This window comes from Nycticebus coucang, chromosome 18 (genome assembly GCF_027406575.1).
Source record: "Nycticebus coucang isolate mNycCou1 chromosome 18, mNycCou1.pri, whole genome shotgun sequence".
NCBI lineage: Eukaryota > Metazoa > Chordata > Mammalia > Primates > Lorisidae > Nycticebus > Nycticebus coucang.
In genome coordinates, this window is record NC_069797.1 from 79696431 (window position 1) to 79716296 (window position 19866).

The following is a 19866-nucleotide window of genomic DNA, read 5'->3' on the forward strand; positions in this document are numbered from 1 at the left end:
TCTGGTCAGCTCATCAGCATCTGAGAGGTTCTGAGCCATCAGCTGGGCACACATGACAGAGGCCCAGCCAGCCATTCAGAAAGATGCAGCAGAACTCAGCACACCCACCCAGAAGCAACATGGGAACTGTTAGGAGCAAGTTTCACAGCAGTGTGTGCAGGAGGCGATGCCACAGCAGACCACAAGCCAGATGTTTTACTTCATCATCTTCTACGAGAAATGACTTTGTATAAGAACATGTTACTTTGGGATTATTTATATATTTATTTAGAAACAGACTGTTACTCTATTGCCCTCAGTAGAGTGCTGTGGTGTCACAGGCCACAGCAACCTCAAACTCCCGGGCTCAAGAGATCCTCCTGGGCGGCGCCTGTGGCTCAGTAAGCAGGGCGCCGGCCCCATATGCCGAGGGTGGCGGGTTCAAACCCGGCCCCGGCCAAACTGCAACCAAAAAATAGCCGGGCGTTGTGGCGGACGCCTGTAGTCCCAGCTGCTTGGAAGGCTGAGGCAGGAGAATCACGAAAGCCCAAGAGCTGGAGGTTGCTGTGAGTCCTGTGACGTCATGGCACTCTACTGAGGGTGGTAAAGTGAGACTCTGTCTCTACAAAAAAAAAAAAAAAAAATAGAGATCCTCCCGTCTCAGCCTCCAGAGTAGCTGTGACTACAGGCGCCCACCACAGCGCCCGGCTAGTTTATCTGTATTTAGTAGAGACAGAGTCTCCCTCTTGCTCGGGCTGGTCTTAAACTCCTCAGCTCAGGCGATCTACCTGCTCAGCCCCCCAGAGTGCTGGGGTCACAGGCATGAGCCACCTTTGTGATTTTAAGGTGTTCTAAAATGCTCTCTAAATTAGAAGAATACGTTCCCGCATGAAAAGTGCAAACAGAACCTGCAGCATGCTCTCCCTCTGATGCTCTATGTACACACACCTCACACATAGAGAAACAAACACTTGGAAGACTCACTCTGCTAATGTGATGTAATGAACATATACACTTTACTTCGGAAATGGGGGCTGAAGCTTTCAGTGACAAGAATCTTATCAAACTCTCAACACAATGGGAGGTGAATGGACACTGGGCATGACTGAGTTCCTGAGGTCCAGCCACAGGACCCTACAGCCAAGGCATTTGGTTTTCACATCAACTTGCCTGGAATCAGCTCATTTAGTTTTGAAATTAATATACAGGGTATCCATAAAGTTTGTGTGCAATTTGAAATAGGCAACTATTTTAAGTTGCACACGAACTTTATGGACACCCTGTATATTTCTCATTAAAATAAGCCCAAATATGGCTCGGCACCTGTAGCACAGTGGTTACAGTGCCAGCCACATATACTGAGGCTGGCAGATTCAAACCCAACCTGGGCCAGCTAAACAACAATGACGACTGCAACAAAACAAATAGCCGGGCGTTCTTGGGGGCACTTGTAGTCCCAGCTACTTGGGAGGCTGAGCCAAGAGAATCACTTGAGCCTAACAGTTTGAGGTTGCTGTGAGCTGTAATGCCACAGCACTCTCCCAAGGTTGACAAACTGAGACTGTCTCAAAAAAAAAAAAGCCCAAATATGTTTTATTAAATAATACAGATTTGTACTTAATAAAACAAATTCCAAATATTTGAATCAGCCTCTGATACTTTTAGAATTATAACAGAACCCAGAGAAAGATGTCCAGGGCGCCATCTTGTTCACATTCCTTCCACCAATGCTTATTCAGAAACTGGTATGCCCTCAGCCATAAGACTGACCAGCCCTGGCGGCCAGGACACGGGGACACAGTGGCAGGTGCCCAGAGAGGCCTCGCCTGCAGCTCCTCACCTGTGGACACGCTCCAGCTCCAGGCAAAGCTCCTGAAGCCTGTGCTGGTGCTGCTGCTGCAGCTCCTCTGTCCGCCTGGCCGCCTGGGTCAGCGCTTGCTTCAGCTTGGCCACCTCTATCTTGAGCTCGCTCACCTCCGCTTGCCGGGCCTCATCCCGGCCCCTGGACTGGGCAAAGGCGGCATCATAGCGCTCCAGCTCCAGGTCCCGCTCCTCCAGCACCTGCAGGTTGTAGACAAAGTCTTCCCGCAAACGCTGCAGCTTCCTCTGCGTGTCCTCCAGCTGGCTGTGTGTGTCCTGCAGGGCGGCCTCCTGCAGCCGAGTGCGGTGGGCCTGCAGCGCCCGCCACTCCTCCTCCTTGCGTGCCAGCAGCTCGTCTAGGGCCTGCTCCGAGCACGGCGGCAGCATTGTGGCAGCTGCAGCAGAGAGAAGCAGGCACAGGAGAGTGAGGGTCTCTGACTTTCTTCTACGCACCCACCTCACAGCCCCTTTCTACCAGTCACCTTGGTCACAGAAGCAAGGTCTGGTCACACCCTGAATTCTGGACAGGTAAGGCCCAGACCTTGAGGGCCCCTTCTACCCTATCTTTATCCCGTCACAGAGGGATTGGGTAAAACCTGGAGGGAAGATGGGAAACACGTCTGTGTGGCTGTGAGAGCCAGGACCTATGACACAGCTTCAGGAAGCCTCTATTTTTGCAGCTAAGAAGACGGAGGCTAACGAGCAGCTCAGCTAGGACTGAGGGCAGGCCAGCCTTGCAGAGCCAGCCTTCCACCAACATCCTACTTCTGGAGCCAGGAAGATTCACTACCCACCAAGAGTAGGTCTCTTTATTCTTTTATTTCCAGTCCATCATGAGTTGATATTTTGGTTAAACAAATAAGATGAAATGCTAAGAAAACAAAATTTAAAAACAAAAATAAAGGCTTGGCTAGGGCACCAGCCACATACACCGTGGCTTGCTGGTTTGAACATGGCCAGGCCTGCCAAACAACAATAACAGAAAAGTGGCGGCGCCTGTGGCTCAGTTGGTAAGGCGCCGGCCCCATATACCGAGGGTGGCGGGTTCAAACCTGGCCCCGGCTGAACTGCAACCAAAAAAAAAAATAGCTGGGCGTTGTGGCGGGCGCCTGTAGTCCCAGCTACTTGGGAGGCTGAGGCAAGAGAATCGCTTAAGCCCATGAGTTGGAGGTTGCTGTGAGCTGTGTGATGCCACGGCACTCTACCGAGGGCCATAAAGTGAGACTCTGTCTCTAAAAAAAAAAAAAAACAATAACAGAAAAGCCTGGTGTTGTGGCAGGTGCCTGTAGTCCCAGTTACTCCAGAGGCTGAGACAAGAGAATCGCTTAAGCCTAAGAGTTTGAGGTTGCTGTGAGCTGTGACGCTATAGCACCTACTGAGGGTGACAAAGTGAGACTCTGTCTCTAAATAAATAAATAAAAATAAAAATAGCCAGGTGTTGTGGCAGGCACCTGTAGTCCCAGCTACTTGGGAGGCTGAGGCAAGAGAATCACTTAAACCCAAGAGTTTGAGGTTGCTGTGAGCTGTGACACCACAGCACTCTACCAAGAACGACATAGTGAGACACTGTCTCAAAAAAGAAGATAAAAACAACAAAGAAAAACAACTCCAATTTTTTCATTGGTAGATTCAATAGAGTAAAGCTATTTAGACAAAATGCCAAGAACTATATAAAAACCTCTCCCTCCCCATCTCCCCTGATCTCTGTGTACCAAGGAAATGGCCATACAAGGCAGGGACTGCTGGTGTTCACAACCACACCTGAGGGTCTGCTTCCTCACCAGGGGGTGCTAGAGGCTGTTGCCTGGGTCAGGTCCTAGTCCTATCACTTGGCAGAGAAGTTTCTGGTGTACAGAACCACTTAGCTAAGGACTCCTTGGCTTGACTTATGCAAACTGACCCAAGGCCACTCACAGAAAAAGACCCAAGTCCACACACTTGTGTGGTACTGGGTACCACACACCAGGCAACGTGGCCAGGCTGTGCAAGTTGGGGCACGAGAGCTGTTGTTGTCTTTTGTAGAAGGTGGTACCTAACTGGCGCCCTTCCCTTAGAGTGCTTGTCAGGGCGTCAGAGGGCAGACATCTGACGAGGCTCCTGGAGTGCATCCCAAAGAAGCAACATGCCTGACTCTTTCCAAGTGGCTCTTCTTTAAGAAGGAAAACCCCACTGTCTCAGGTCGCCTCGACCCACACACAGAGGGGCACGGTGCACGGGAAAGGCTCCAGGGCCACCTGCTTCACACTGGCCCAGGCACCTCCAATGGGTCAGCACAAAGCAACAGTCACAGACACACACTCAGAAACAGGAAGAGAGCTCAAGGGTTTTAGTTTGTTGTTGTTTCTTTTACATGAACTCTAGAATCTGTGAGCCGGCAGCCGGGCTCTAGATCAGCAAGTAAGCCTATTAAGAAAATGAAGTTCTGGGTGGCGCCTTTGGCTCAAGGAGTAGGGTGCTGGTCCCATATGCCGTAGGTGGGAGGTTCAAACCCAGCCCCGGCCAAAAAACACACACACACACACACAAAAAAGAAAACGAAGTTCATTTCACTCCTAGAAACTAGTATCTGAAACCAAGAACAAAAAATTAGCTACATAGTCAGAAATACTACTATAACATCTTGGTAATAAAATGAGAAAAATTAAAAAGAGAAATTGCCAAAATGGTATGGGTTAGTATTGGGCAAATCCCAAATACTCCATCAGGACTAAAGGACCAGTAAGGGTGCTCATCGCAGGAGAAAACTCAACCTGTGTACTGGGATGCCCGGGGTGGGGCGGGGCAATACCTATGCTCTCTGGCAATACCTATGCTCTCTGAGCTCAGCACGACAGGGACACCAGCCAGGAAACTCCAAAACTGCGAGCACCAGGCACAGGAGCCGTGGGCACACACAGCCAAGGGAGAGCTGCACAGGAAACTGTGCTCCCTGAGACTATAATGCCACTATGGTTGCAGTACCATTTATTTATTTTTGACAGGGTCTCTCTCTGTCACTGAGGCTAGAGTGCCACTAGGGCTAGAGTGCTCACAGCAACCTCAAACTCCTGGGCTTGAGCAATCCTCTTGCCTCAGTCTCCCAAGTAGCTGGAACTATAAGCGCCCGCCCCCACACCTGGCTGATTTTTCTATTTTAGTAGAGATAGGATCTCACTCTGGCTCAGGCTGATCTTGAACTCCTGAGCTCAAGCTATTCACCTGTCTGGGATTATAGGCATGAGCCACCGTGCTGGCCACGGTACCTTTTTTATTCAGAGACATGGATACTTACCACTGTGCTACAGCTGCCTACAGTACTCAGGACTGCCACTTGCGGTCAGGTTTGCAGCCTGGGAGGGACAGGCCACACCACACCACACAGCCCCCCATGCCCTCCAGGTGTGTGTACATGCACTCTGCAGTGTCCACACAATGAGGAGGTCTCCCCATGTCCCATTTCTCAGATTGCCCCATCAACTGTTGAGTTCCCAGCAGCTTATCCCACAGGGCGCTGCTGGAGGGCAAAGTGAAAGGAAAAAGGGGCCAAGCACATGCCTGCATCTTTCCTAAGGGGAAACTGGCAGTTCCCAGGGAAAGCTAATATTTTTTTGGCATTGGCACCTAGATCTGAAAGAATGTCTCATGTGGGTCTTCCTGTAAGAGCAATGGATCATGTAGGGCCCGTCAGGCAAACTTTTTCTGTAAAGGGCCAGTCTAACTAGGGCTTTGTAAGCCACACTTTTCAACCCTGAGTGAAAGCAACCACGGATGGCAGCTGTGTCTGACCCATAGCCCTCCTCTGCCCACTGCTCCTGTGGAAGATGCTTTTATCGGTACCTAGGTGACAAGCACAATAAAACGTTTCTTATAGCTCCTAGCAGTCCCTTAACCCTTCAGATTGAGCTCGTATCCGAGTACAAGCTCGATCTGAACACAAACACCCACCCACAACTCTTCTCTGGTGTTCACATCAGGGGATGGCATAGCCTTTAAGAGCCAGCCCCATGGGCAGCGCCTGTGGCTCAGTGAGTGGGGCGCCAGGCCCATGTACCGAGGGTGGTGGGTTTGAGCCCAGCCCCAGCCAAACTGCAACAAAAAAATAGCCAGGCGTTGGGGTGGGCGCCTGTAGTCCCAGCTACTTGGGAGGCTGAGGCAAGAGAATCACCTAAGCCCAAGAGCTGGAGGTTGCCGTGAGCTGTGACGTTACAGCATTCTACAGAGGGCGACAAAGTGAAACTCTGTCTCTAAAAAAAAAAAACAAAAAGCTGGCCCCATGGGAAGTGGGCACACACACCGCCCAGCCTGGAGGGGACATGGACAGAATGCCTTGCCAATCTCAGGGTTGGTCATGCAGTTTCAATTTCCAGAGGAAGACAGCACAAGGGCACAGCCAGGCCAAGCATTGGCCAAGAGGAACTGGCAGAAGAGCAGGTGACAGACCCAACCAGGACTGGCCGGCAGGGGACGATCACCAGAGGCACTGGAGCTGCTCAGCACTGGGACGGTGCTTCTCCACCCAGGCTCTGAGGAGGCAGCCTCCTCAGCCCCATCACACACTCCTTCTGGACCCCACCCATCCCCCCACCCTCATGTCTGCCTTGGCCTCCCCAGCCTGGCTGCTCCTCACTCCTCAGAGCTGCCCCAAGTCCATCCATTGCCAGAGATGATGAGGTCCAGACCAATCTGGGTTCATTCCCCCATGTTGCCACCTCCATCTTTCTCGGCTCATTCAATGGCTCCACCATCTGCCCAGCTGGATGAGCCTGGGCCTTGCGCAGTCCCTCACCCCCACGTCTTACTGTGAGAGACCTGCAGAAGCCTCTGTGCTCCACACTTTCCTTTTTACAGCTGCCAAAGGAATCTTTTTTCAAAAATGCCTAACCAGGGCCAGATGCAGTAGTTCACACCTGTGGTCCAGTAACTCCGGCTGAGGCTGGAGGATCTCGTGAGCCTGGAGTTCAAGGCAGCAGTGAGCTGTGATGATGCCACTGCACTCCAACTCCAGCCTGAGTAACAGAGAGAAACCCTGTCTAAAAAAACAAAAACAAAAACAAAAAGCCCAACCAGGACTTTCCATTCCACTTAGAGCACCTGGGGCTGGGACCCCAAGGAGCTGCATCTCCTCAGAGAGGGGCCTTGTTGAGGGGCCCTGCGCTCGCGTCCACGCTGCAGGTGCCCCTCTGCCTGGAGGCTCCTCCTAACCCACATGGCAGCTTCCTTCTGTCACTGCAAATAGCACTACAGGAAATCCTCCCTAACCATCCACCCCAGACTGCACAGTGCCAGCACCCAGTGTCTGGTGTAGTGTGGTCTGTCCAGCAGTCTTCACAAAAGACACATTTACCTGTGCACACTCACAGCAAAAGAGTAGAGTGTCAGCACACACGTTAAATGACACCAATGTCACTGTGATCTGCGATGGTTCAGAGCCTCTTCCACAGTGTCCATGAGTCACTGCACCAGCCCTCTGCAGAGGGCACATCAACGTCCGCAAGGCCAGTGGCCTCCTCTCTGAGGCTGCTGCAGTGCCCTGCCCTGTGCCAGGTTCCTACTACCAGGCCCATCTCCTTATCACTCACACAGCACCCCCAGGAGCCACTCTTCTGATCACAGGATACCATTCTGGCTCCTGATCATTTTCAAAATACAGTCCAACTTCTCTGGCACAGCCCACACGACCCCTAGTAAGGGAGCTAGCCTGCATGGCTCACTGACACTCCCTCTGGGTTTCCAGCTGCTCTTAACAGGCCCAATGTTGCATTTTTGTCTCTTAACCGGGGAGGCTCCTGCCCACTAGGTCTTTAGGACTTAGTGGGCCACCCTCTGTGAAAGCATCCAGGCAGCCAGGCCAGGCAGAGAGCACATACTACCCTTCCAGAGCCTGGAGTAAGGTGGGGGTGCCCTGGGGCTCTGCACCCTGCCCACACGGGCAGCTCAATAAATGCACAGCAATGACTCAACCCACAGACCATGAGAGAGCCCAGCTCCTCCTGTGCTTCATGGGTCAGCCACACCAGACTCAGTGTGCAGGACCCTGGGTAAACCCCCACATGCTAAGGGCACCTAAGCCCATGCTCACTGCTCACCATCCCGGAACAGCCTGCCTCGCTTTGGTACAAATCTCACCAAAGCCTGATCCTAAAAGCCTCGAGGCTGAGATTAATCGGCTTTAAATGTCAGAGACTCAGAGTCTGGGCCCAGTCTGTCTGTCAGCTAGCAGATGTCCCCAGCAAGCACCTGGTTTTCAAGAAGGGTCACACATAGTCCTAGAGGCTGAGGCAAGAGGATCGCTTAAGCCCAGGAGTCTCAGACTTCTGTGGCTATGATACCATGGCATTCTACCCAGGGCTACCCAAGAAAAGAAAAAGAAAAGGAAGAGGGGCTCGGCACCTGTAGCACAGCGGTTATGGCGCCAGCCACATACACCAAGGGTGGGGGGTTCGAACCTGGCCCGGGCCAGCTAAGCAACAATGACCACTGCAACAAAAAACAGCCACGCGTTGTGGCGGGCACCTGCAGTCCCAGCTACTTGGGAGGCTGAGGTAAGAGAATCACTTAAGCCCAAGAGTTTGAGGTTGCTGTGAGCTGTGACACCACAGCACTCTACCAAGGGTGACATAGTAAGACTCTGTCTCAAAAAAAAAAAAAAAAAAAGGATAGCGGGGCATTGTGGCGGGCACCTGTAGTCCCAGCTACTTGGGAGGCTGAGGCAGGAGAATCACCTAAGCCCTGAAGTTGGAGGTTGCTGTGAGCTGTGTGACGCCATAGCACTCTACCAAGGGCGATGAGGTTAGACTCTGTCTCTACAAAAAAAAAAAAGAAAGAAAAGAAAAGGAAGAGGAAGAACCACGCAAAGGTTCTGGGGAGCTGCAGGAGAAATCTTTGGGGAGGAGATGGGCCCTAAACCCTGTACAGATGGGCATCAACGAGGTTTCACTGTGGCCTGATCAGGATATCTGCCTCCCAGCAGGGAGTAGAACTACACAGGGCAGGGCAGCACATCACTTTGATTTACTCATTTGCAAAACACTGAGCTTTGGCGGCGCCCGTGGCTCAGTGGGTAGGGCGCTGGCCACATACACCAAGGCTGGTGGGTTTGAACCCAGCCTGAGCCAGCTAAAGCAACAATGACAATTGCAACAACAACAATAACAAAACAAACAAACAAAAAAATACTGGGCTTTAGGCTGGGTGCGGTGGCTCAGTGCTCCCAAAGTGCTGGGAAGCTGTAATCCCAGCACTTTGGGAGGCCAAGGTAGGAGGATCACTTGAGCTCATGAGTTCGAGACCAGCTTGAGCTAGAGCGAGACTCCATCTCTAAAAATAGCCAGGCATTGTGGTGGGCGCTTGTAATCCCACCTACTTGGGAGGCTGAGGCAAGAGAATCACTTGAGCCCAAGAGCTTGAGGTTGCTGTGAGCTATGACGCCACAGGACTCTATCAAGGATGGCAAAGTGTCTCAAAAAACAAACAAACAAAAAAAAAAAAACAACTGACCTTTCTAATCCGTTCTGTTCCAAGTCTCAAAAGCAATTGGAAATCTGAATGTTTAGTAAGATAAAAATAACTCTTCATAAAAGCCATGGTTTCCCACACAGAAAACCTGCAGGTTCCATCTAAAAGATGTGCTTCAGGAGTGAGTAGAGCAAAGATGACCTCAGCCCATCCACAATTAGGGCTCCAAAGTGGCTGGTTTTAAGATGATGCCCCAAACAATATTGCAGGGCATGGAGAAGCCTTGAACACACTCGCTGGAAAGCAACAGTGACCTGCAGTGGGAGCCCCTGAGCCCACAGCCCCAAGGGAGCAACCCACAGATTGCAGCAGGGACTAGCAGAGGAAGCAGATCAGAAGTTGGGACTTCCAGGTGGCATAAGGCTCTGAGTCATCTCTGCATTGACCATGACAGGGCCAAAGGCTGCCAGAGCTGGGAGCAGAACCCATGGCCAAGGGACGAAGGGTGAGTCCCAAGACCATACAGAAAGTAGCTATATGGGAGATAAGGAAAATTCCAAGCATGATGAGCTCTGCAGGACGTGCCTTGTCCTGGAAGTGCCCCCTCTCCCTAGTGAGCTTGCTGTGGGGGCTCTATCCTGAACATCCAGTGGAAGAGTATGCCCACATTCTCCCTCACCCAGACTTCCAGACCATCAGACAGAGGTGCAGACGTGACAGGGCAATGAATCACATTTCTTTCTGCTCAGCTGGTGAAAATGTGCAACAATTTTTTTTATTAAATCATAGATATGTACATTAATGCAATCATGGGGTACAATGTGCTGGTTTTATATACAATTTGAAATATTTTCATCAAACTAGTTAACAAAGCCTTCACGGCATTTTCTTAGTTATTGTGCTAAGACATTTATATTCTACACTTAGTAAATTTCACATGTACCCTTGTAAGATGCACCGTAAACAATTTTTTATAATAAACATTTGATTGCTACCTAATTGGGAAAAGTACTGCATGATCCCAACAAAACACAACCAGCTGCAGATTCCAAAATTTAGAGAAAAAGACTATTTGTAAAGGCCAGAAGCTGGTACTTAAACATTTATGGTCAAGCAGTCTAGGCATACTGACTAAGCAGACACTCAAAGCAGCATTGTCCAGGCTCGAGTGCTATGGCATTAGCCTAGCTCACAGCAACCTCCAACTTGCTTGGGGTTCAAGTGATCCTCTGGCCTTAGCCTCCCTAGTAGCTGGGACTACAGGCGCCCACCACATGACACCCAGCTAATTTTTAGTAGGATCTTGTTTAGTAGGATCCTTTAGACAGGATCATGTTCTTGCTCAGGCTGGTCTCCAACTCCTGAGCTCAAGAGACCCATCCACCTCTGCCTCCCAGAGGGCTGGGATTATAGGCATGAGCCACTGTACCTGTCCCAGCATTTACTTTTCATACTCTTCCTTTGAAGAACTGGGTCTGCACCCGCCTGCCCGCGAAGGGCCCCAGGGCCCGAGACTCTGCCATCTGGGGCTCCACAGAGCGAGATGCACCAGAGTCGAGATCTTCCAAAGAAAAGCGATCCAAGCGGAACCTCCCACGCCCCGACCGCGCCCTCCCGGGTCTCGGGTCCCCCGAGGACCCCCACTGCGCGCTGACCCCCGCCCTGCGGCGGCCTCCCAAGCCCAGGCCCACCGCTTCTCACCGCTAACGCCAGCCCAGCCGCTTCCTTGCAGGCCCCGTTGCCATAGCGATCCGAGTCCTCCCCCGCGGTACCTCCGAGTCCGGGTGCTCTCGGTACAACGCTCCCGACCCGTCGGCGGGAAACGGGAGGCCTGGCGCTGGGTTCCGCCCTGTGCACAGGCGCCCAGAGGTACGTGGGGGTCGCCCCCGACCCGACTTCCCGCCGCGGTCAATTAGGGCCTTGAGAGACCTCCTCACCGATCGACCTCTGGACCGAGCTCCGGGCTGTAGGAGTGGCGAGGTGAGCCCCAAGGCATTGGGGCTCCGCCGCGGGAGACGCTGCTCCCGCAACTGGGCCGGAGTTCCCAAGGCGCGGGCTCCCTGAGGCCGCCCGGCCCGAAGCCCCAAAAGAGTGACCTGAACTTGCCCCGTGGCTCCGACAGGCCGGGGCTGCGCGTTGGGGACGGGGGCGAGGGTGCGGCTGAGGCTTCCAGGAGACTAGTTGGCTCGAAGGGGACCCCGGGCCTCTCCGCACACGCTCGTCTGGGAGAACTGGTGGCCGGTTAGGCCCAGCGGAGGCTCCTGTCCAGCCATAGGCTCCCCGCGCACGTGGCAACCATATCCTCAGGCATGTCCCCTACCGTTGGAATCCTCAAAAAGGGGTCTTTTCCTTATCTAATCTACAGATGGGTAAACTGAGGCCAGGCCTTGAGCCAGAAGTAGCCTGTGTTCACCCGCACACCTCCGTCAGGCCTTTTGCATGGGACGCTGGGGCCTGAAGCAAGACATCTGGGAATTTACCTGGTAGGGACAACATCTGGTCAGGTGTCATCTCCCCCTGTGTTGGCACACCTGGACCATTCCTCTCCATGCCCTTCCTCCCTTCAGCCCTCTCTGTAGGCCTGGACTCCCACAAGAAGCTGGTTCTGCCTCAGGGTCCACATTTGTGTCCAGGTTCTACCTGGAACTGGCTACCCTCAGCATCTAGCTCCTTGTCCTGCCCCTCCTCTTGAGTCTGTGCCTCCCCAGCCCCATCAGGGCTTGTCACTCCTAAGAGGTGAGGCAAGGCCACCCAGAGGGTAGTGCTGGGGTTGATGGGGCCATGATGAGTGCAGTGGATCACTCCAGGAGATGCGCCCACAAGGGTGCCCACCCCTGCCCCAGCCTACTCTAGGAACTGCCTTGCCCCATGTCCACAAAGGGGGGCACCAGGCAGGGGAGGTTGAGCAGAGCTTGCCGGATTGTGGCTTGGGCCCCACCAAGAAGGGAGCTGAGACTTGCTGGTTCCATATGCCTCAGTTTCCTCATCTGTAAAGTGGGGATCTACAAGAACCCATGTGTTGAGACTGAGCTGTGTCTTCCAAAATTTGTATATTGAAGCCCTAACTCTCAAGGTGACTGTGTTTGGAGACAGAGCCTTCAAGGAGGTAATTATGGTGAAAGGCGATTGTGAGGCTGAGGCCCTGACCGGACAGGACTAGCATCCTTATAGGTAGGAGAAGTGAGACCAGGAGTGAGCACACTCAGAGGACAGGCCATGCAAAGACACCACCTGCCAGTGGGAGAGGCCTTAGGAGGAACCAGCCTGCTGACCTCTCATCCTGGACATCCAGAGTCCAGCAGGAGAGAAAATAAATGTCTGTTGTTTAAGCTGCTCAGTCTGCAGTGTACAGTGATGGCAGCCAAACTGACTAATACAGCACATCATAGGTCACTGTGTTCGAAACTGTGCCCAAAGCCATCGCCACAGCAGAGCCACATACCATGGTGCCCAGGCATAGGACCAGGGAGTGTCAGCTGGGGCCTGGCCCTGAAGCTGTGTCTCTGGAGCCCCCTGAGTTTTGATCCCAGTGCTATTAGCTGGGCACCTCAGTCCTGGAGCTGCCCCATGGGCTTGGGCCCAAGGCCATGCCTCATTGCAAAATCCCCCCCCCCCCAGGGAGTTCCCCTGCCTAGGTGCCCCTGCACTCCTAGATACGGGAAAACAACTGGAAAGGGCTGCCCCAGCCACACCCCTTGGTCTGCAGGAAACTGCCCTGCCTTTCAACACTTCCTACAATACCCCCAGCCCGAGGAAGATCCTTCCTCTGAGCCCTATAATACCCCTGTCTCCTATGTTCCCTGGCTGGGCACTAACAGGCCCCCTCTTAGTGCCACCGGCTGAGAGCTGGTGAAGGGAGACACATTTATCTCATTCCCAGCAGTCCAGCACCCAGCGGATACACAGAACTTGTCGGTGGAAGACAGGCTGCTTATATACTAGGGTCCTGGGGCCACCAGAACAAAGAACCTCAACCTGGTATTTTATTCTTTCATACCTGTGGAGAAATCAAGGTGTTGGCCAGGCCACACTCCCTCCAGTGGCTCTAGGAGGGAATCCCCCCACCTCTTCCAGCACCTGGTGGTAGCAGCAGTCCCTGGTGCCCGTGGCTGCAGCTGCATTCCCCCAGTCCCACTGGGTCCTTGTATGGCCTTCTCCCCTGTATTTCTGTCATCTCTTGCCACTTCCTGGGACCCCATCACAGTGGAGTAGGGCCCACCCATTCCAGTGGACCTCATCTAAACTAATACTACACGGCAACCAACTCTATCCTCAAGTGTGGTCACATTCTGAGGTGCTGAGGGCCAGGATTTAATCCTACATTTGGAGGGGGGGGCTTCCTCTGGCTCCCCCAGGCCACCCTGCAACCACCCTCATCACAGATGTAGAACCAGAGTCATGAAGGTGAGGTTCCAGGAGCTGGGCTGTCTCACCCAGCACACAGCAGATGTCCACAAGCATCTGAGTGGCAGGCTGCCTCTGCCCCAGAGTGGCGTAAACAAAGAATGGTGGGAGGAAGACCACAAGGCCACAGTTCAGGGTGCTGGGCATGGGTTGACCTGGATGGCCACTGTCTGATCACTGGGGGCCCAGAGAGTGCCAGGGGCTATATGACAAAGTCTCATCTTGACCACCATGACTAAGGGCCCTTCCTCTGACTTTTGGCCACAGGGTTATGGCGCTAGCAGCTGACCTTGCCATGGAAGGCCTCTCGTGAGGTCTTAATAGCACAGGGAGGCCGGGCACGGTGGTTCACGCCTGTAATCCTAACTCTCTAGGAGGCTGAGGCAGGTGGATTGCCCTGAGATGGGTTCGAGATCAACCTGAGCCAGCACAAGATTCCCATCTCAAAAAACAGCTGGGTATTGTGGCAGGCGCCCGTATTCCCAGCAAGAGGACCACTCTACAGTGTTTGAGGTTGCTGTGAGCTATGACACCAAAGTGCATCCCCTTTGGTGCACTCCAGTGAGGGTGATGAAGTGAGACTCTGTTTCAAAATAAAACAAACAAACAAAAAATAGCCTAGGGATCCTGGACAGGAGGTGTGGGCTGGGGATCCTCTTGGGCACCCACCTACACAGGCTGGAGCAAGTCACTTCCCCTTCGATTTAGGAACACCCCTGTCAGGCCTTCCAGCTCCCAGGCCTTGGGGGCAGGAGAGGTGCCAAGAAGTGAGAGGGGACAGTGGGGGCCAGGATGCCTCTGCTCCCAGGGCCTAGTGTTGGAGACTGCTCTAGGTGGACAGGAGAATGGGCACAGAACTTTGGCCAAACGCCCTGCCAGGGCCCAGGGAAAAGTGGACCTGGACAGGGGAATCCAGAGACACTTTGCACTCACCCCCATCCTCTGCCAGATGAACCAGGTGGCGCCCTGCAAACTGGGCCACTGAGGGCAGGCAGCTGCCGTGGAAAGGAGGGGGCAAGCAAGACCGCAAGAACGACCTCAGTCCAATGGACCAGAGGGCCCAGGGGCAGCATCAGAAATGCCCCAGCAGGAGCCATGCCATCTGCCACTTCCCAGAGGTCAAGACCTGGAGGCAGAGCTGGGGCTCCCAGTGCTCCTGGTGCAGGATGAGGGACACACTCCCCAGTGCCAGTCTGAGACAGATGTGCTGCCCAACAGGGGACCCATAGGGCCCCTGGCCAGGCCAGCTGCCAAGGCCATCTTCATCCAGGGTGCTGGCATCTGCTCTTTGTGGCTGTCCTGTTCACTGCACAGATGGTGCCTGTGAGCAGGGGGTGGGTGCTTTGAGGGGGGCTGGGACACCCCAGATCCCATGTGGCATTTTCACAGGGTAACCAACCACCTCTCTTTGGGTAAAAATGAGGAAACTGAAGTTGGGGAAGCTGTGAGGCTGCACCTCAGCCTCCCTGGCCTTCCTGTATGCCTTCCTTCACACTGCCCTGTGCACCTCCCTGGCATCCGAACCAAGTGGAGATACTGGCCCCATGGCCCTCCCTGCACCCTCAGGAGGAGCCGCGGTTTTGGTGCTGAGTCACAGGGGTGGGACGTGGGGGGCCCTGCGGTTCTGTAGTCCAGGAAGGTTGTGCAAGGCCTGGCCCTCCCTGGCTGGCAGGCAGAGCTTGGCTGGCAGCCCGGGCCCACTCCCAGGCCCCTAGCCACAGCCCACTGTTGTCCTCAGGCCCCTGAATCTGGTCTGTGAAGGCCAAGTGTGCCCAGGAGGACTTTCAGGGACCCCTATGTGCCAGGCCCTGTATGAGGCCATAGCAGGGGGCAGAAGGGTCTCATGACTTCTGCCCCCTTGGCCTGGGGTGTTCCAGCTTGAGATTATGGGATAGTTGCAAGCCTGACAGTGACAAGCTCTGGGTGCCACCAGGGAATGGACAGCCAAGATGCCATAGCCTGGCACTGGGGAGGGGCTAAGGCACGGGAGGCTCAGGCCTGGGTTGCCTCAGCAGGTGGAAGGGCCCTGAGAGTAAGGTGCTGCCAGAGTTGCAGAAAGGATTGGGTGGGGCCCTGGGGTATCCCATTGGGCAGGGTAGACCTCAGGACGTTCCAGGCAAGGAGGGAAGACGGGGCCTGCGGTCAGGTGGGGCGTGGGTGCCAGTGGGTGGGCAAGACACGGAGCTGGTAAAGGCTCTCTCAGCCCCCAGGAGCCTGGACATGGGGAGCCAGGGAAAGTGGGGCCAAGTGGACCTGAGGTGCAGGGGTGGGCTAGCTCCACTCGAGACCTCAGGGGCTTGGGCTCAGAGGCAGTTTGGGATTCCCAGTGATAGGATGGCCTTGAGGGCTCTGAGAGTGGATAGGCCATCCCCAGTCAGCTGTGGACAGAGAGCAGAGGAATGGGGACAGGCCCACGCATCGGGTCAGGAGACACAGGGAAGCCCTCAGAGGTGCAGAGGAGGAGGACCTGGAGGGGTGAGGACAGGGTGTTGCTGGGCAGCAGCACCTGCCGTGAAGTCTAAGTGGCTGCTGCGCTTGTGGGAGGGCTGGAGGCTCTACCTAGCAAGGGAGCTTCTGCACTGCCTCAGGGGCTTGGCAGTATGGGGTTCTCACCCTCCATAGCCGTCCCACTCGCTTTCCCTGAAGAGCAGGGACTACTTCGCCGCCCACAGAGGAGGCTCCTCGGGCTGGTTGCCACTGGCACGCCTGTTCCCTCAGTCTCCCCTGCAGCTGCAAAGCCATCTGGGGTCCCCTCAACTCTTCAGATGGGGACAGAGGTGAAAGAAGGGTAGGTGACAGCCCACAGCCCGCTGCCCCTGTGCGGGGAGCGAGGTGGGGGGATGTGGAAGGACAGGCCCGTGGGCAGCATAGGAGGAGGGATGGACCAGCAGCAGGACCCTGGGCTGGCTGAGGCTAGAAGGGCCACCTGTGGGGCCTGAAAGGTGTGGGCTCAGTAGGTCTTGGGGACCCAGGGAGGACAGGGCAGGGATGCAGGCAGCAGGCAGTGTGAGGGAAGTGAGGGCCTCCACCCCCAAGGCGAGTCAGGGTCTAGATGGGCTCCAAAGAGGGACAGAGGAAGGTCAGGATAGGCAGGGGCAGGACACAGGGCAGGTGGATTGAAGTAAGGGGAAAAGTAGCACCCCAGGACCTTGGAGCCACAGGAGAGGGAGCTGCCTTTCACAGCAAGGGGTGGGGGCGGGAACAAAAACTTTCAGGGCCACTCCCTGTCCAGCCTCCAGGCCAAAAGGTTGAATCCAGAGAAGAGGGCAGTATCCCCACCCATCAGACCACCTGCCAAGCAGAGTTGGGTTATGTCTCTGCTGGCTGGGCCTGGGCTGGCTGCCCTAGGCCAGGCCTCACACCCTCTTACCAAGGAGGGCTGCTCTTCTCCCAGTGCCCTGTGAGGCTACCTCCTGCTCTGTGCCCCTCAAGGGCTCCGGCTTGAGCTGGTGATGCCAGGCCCCCTGAGGCTTGACAGGGTAAGGTTCCACTCCTCCCGGGAGTAGGAAGGGGACTCAGGGCAACTTCTAGCCACACAGAGGAGGCCCCCACCCCATGCAGGCCATTCCAGTGTAAGCGTGGGAATAGGCTGATAACATGCTTATTTTTGTGATTTCCACAAATGGTGCAGAGACACTTGGATAACCACATGCAAAATAGTGAGGTCAGACTCTGTTTCACACCATTTACAAAAACTAACCCAAAATGCATCAACAGGTTGCGCATCCCAGTGCAAATCTGTAGCCCCAGATACTTAGTAGGGCTGAGGTGGGAGGATTGCATGAGCCCAGGAGTTCAAGTCCCGTCTAAATAACATAGGGAGACTCCATCTTTGAAAAACAAAACTTCCCCAGGCCCCAAAAGACAACAGAAAATAACAAGTGTTGGTGAGGATGTGGAAAAATTGGAACCCTCGTACATTGCTGGTGGGAATGGAAATTGGTTTTTCGTTTTTTTTTGTTTTTCGAGACAGTCTCACTATGTCGCCCTAGGTAGAGTGCTGTGGCATCACAGCTCACAGCAACCTCAAACTCCTGGGCTTAAGCTATTCTCTTGCCTCAGCCGCCCAAGCAGCAGGCCCTGGCCAATGCCTGGCTATTGGAAAATGGTTTTGTGGTGCCTCAGAAAGTTAAACAGAACTATCACGAGACCCAGCAATTCCACTCCTAGGCATATACCTAAGAGAAATGAAAACACTTGTTCACAGAAACACTTGGACTTGAATGTTCACAGCGGCATTATTCACAACAGCCAAGACGTGGTAAGGACACAAATGTCCATCAGCAGATGAGTGGGTAACACGACCTGGTCCACCCATACAGTGGAGTGTTCATTCATGGAAAGGGATAAAGAGCTGATAAATCCCACTGCAAGGATGCCCTGCAGTGACGTCATCCTCAGTCACAAAGGCTCCACACTGTGTGATTCCTTTTGTATTAAATGTCCAGATTGGGCAGGTGTGCAGAGACGGAAAGCAGATGGGTGGTGCCCAGGGAGTGGGGAGTGATTACTTAATGGGTGCAGGATGTTTTTATGGGGTGATGAAATGTTTTGAGACTGGAGAACACTGGTGGTTGCACCACACTGTGAGGTCACTAAATGGCATGGAGCTGCTTCCTTTATGATAATCATGTGTCACGTGAACTTCAACTTGATTAAAGAAAAGAATGAACAACAGGTGGTCTGTGAGCCCTGCCAGAAGACTGAGACATTTAGGAGAGTGTAAAGGACCAAATATGCTGCGGCCCTGCAGGGCCTCCGGCCTTGTCCTCCTGCTTGGACCCTTGCAGATATGTTGTCCGTGGACGAGAATGTGGGGCTGGCACCCTGCTTTGCACCAGACACTCCCTGAGGCCAAGGCAAGCAGAGGGGCTGCTTGAGCTGCTCACCCCCACCTCCTGCTGCTCCTGAGCGCCCAAGCCTTGCATGAAGCATGGCCCATGGCAGGTGGAGAGGTGGCAGCTCGGCCCTGCACCTTGGCCCCAGGTCACTAGGCTTTTTTCACCCTTGGCTCCTCTCAATGGGCTGAGGTCTGCCTGGGAAGGGTGTCACACAAAGGCTTCCAGAGTAAGGGAGGAGGAGTGGCAGCCACCCCTGGGGCCCAGTGGTTGTGGGGTGTGGTCCTAACAGCCTCCCTTTTCTCCCAGGGTCAAGGGTAGGGGTGGGGGTCCTCTGGAGCCTCCATATGCTGTGATTCTGTCCCTTCAGAAGGTGGAGCCTAAACCTGCACCTTCTGAGTGTGGGCTGGACTTGGTGACTGACCAATAGAAAGTGGCACAATTGATGGTCTTCTGGTACTAGGACCTGAAAGGACCTAAAAGGCTGTCTTGACATCTTGGTTTACTCGCTTGCAAAGCCAGTGGCCACAGACACTCAAGCAGCCATATGAGAGGACCTAGGCCTCCTGTCCAGCCATAGGAGCTGCAGCACGAGCAGCTCCTCCAGCCCAGCTGGAGGGGGCACCTTTAGATGAGGCAGCCCAGTTAGCATCTGACTGCAGCCCTTGGAGACCCTAACCACCCAGCTTAGCCACTCTGGTTCCTGACCCTTGGACATGCTTGTTATTTTAAGTCACTGAGTTTGGGGGATGATTTCTCAGCCACAGAAAACACTCACAGTTCCCAAGACTTTGTGGGTCAGGAGAGATCTCAACGGGAGGCATCTTTGTATCCCTAGGCAGTGTAAGGGCCTCTCAGATCAGCTCCTCCCCCAGAGCTGACTTCACCTTTGCAGACTGGGACATGATTGCTTTGACAGGTCTGTGCAGGGAGGACAGTCCTGCACAGTCCCTGCTCGGCACCCTCCCAATGCACCTGGCCCCTGAGCTGCCAGTGCCCAGTCCCACCTGGCCATCCTCACAAAAGGTTCTGGAGTGTCAGCACAGTCTCATCAGCCTCCCCCGGGGACAGAGCTGAAAGGTCAAGCCCTCTGTGCCACCCAGGTGCCCAAAAGAGGGTGCTGTGCAGACCACACTAGCTGGGTTGGAACCCCCTCCCTGGGGGGGGGGCACTGGGGAAGGCCACAGCAAAGCCACATCTACAATTTTGAATCCTGCCTCTCTCCCATCCGAGTACTAACCAGGCCCAATCCTGCTTAGCTTCTGAGATCAGACAAGCTCTGGGTGGAGGGAGGTACGATCCTAGGCAGATTCGCACCTCTCTCCAGGCTCCCTATCCTCATTACAAGAGG

At 54.2% G+C, this 19866-nt stretch overlaps 1 protein-coding gene across 2 annotated transcripts in view; it reads right to left on the reverse strand.

Annotated features, from left to right (window-relative positions):
* The window catches only part of CCDC57 (coiled-coil domain containing 57), a 131744-nt gene extending 119407 nt beyond the window's left edge, over window positions 1-12337 (reverse strand). For both annotated transcript variants that reach the window (XM_053568264.1, XM_053568263.1), the window contains exons 1-2: window positions 10975-12337; window positions 1820-2234 (exon numbers count right to left, since the gene is read on the reverse strand). In XM_053568264.1, coding sequence (XP_053424239.1) covers window positions 1820-2226 — 407 coding nt within the window. In that variant the 5' untranslated portion in view covers window positions 2227-2234; window positions 10975-12337. The remainder of the gene's footprint in view (window positions 1-1819; window positions 2235-10974) is intronic.
* Between the last annotated feature and the right edge of the window lie 7529 nt (window positions 12338-19866).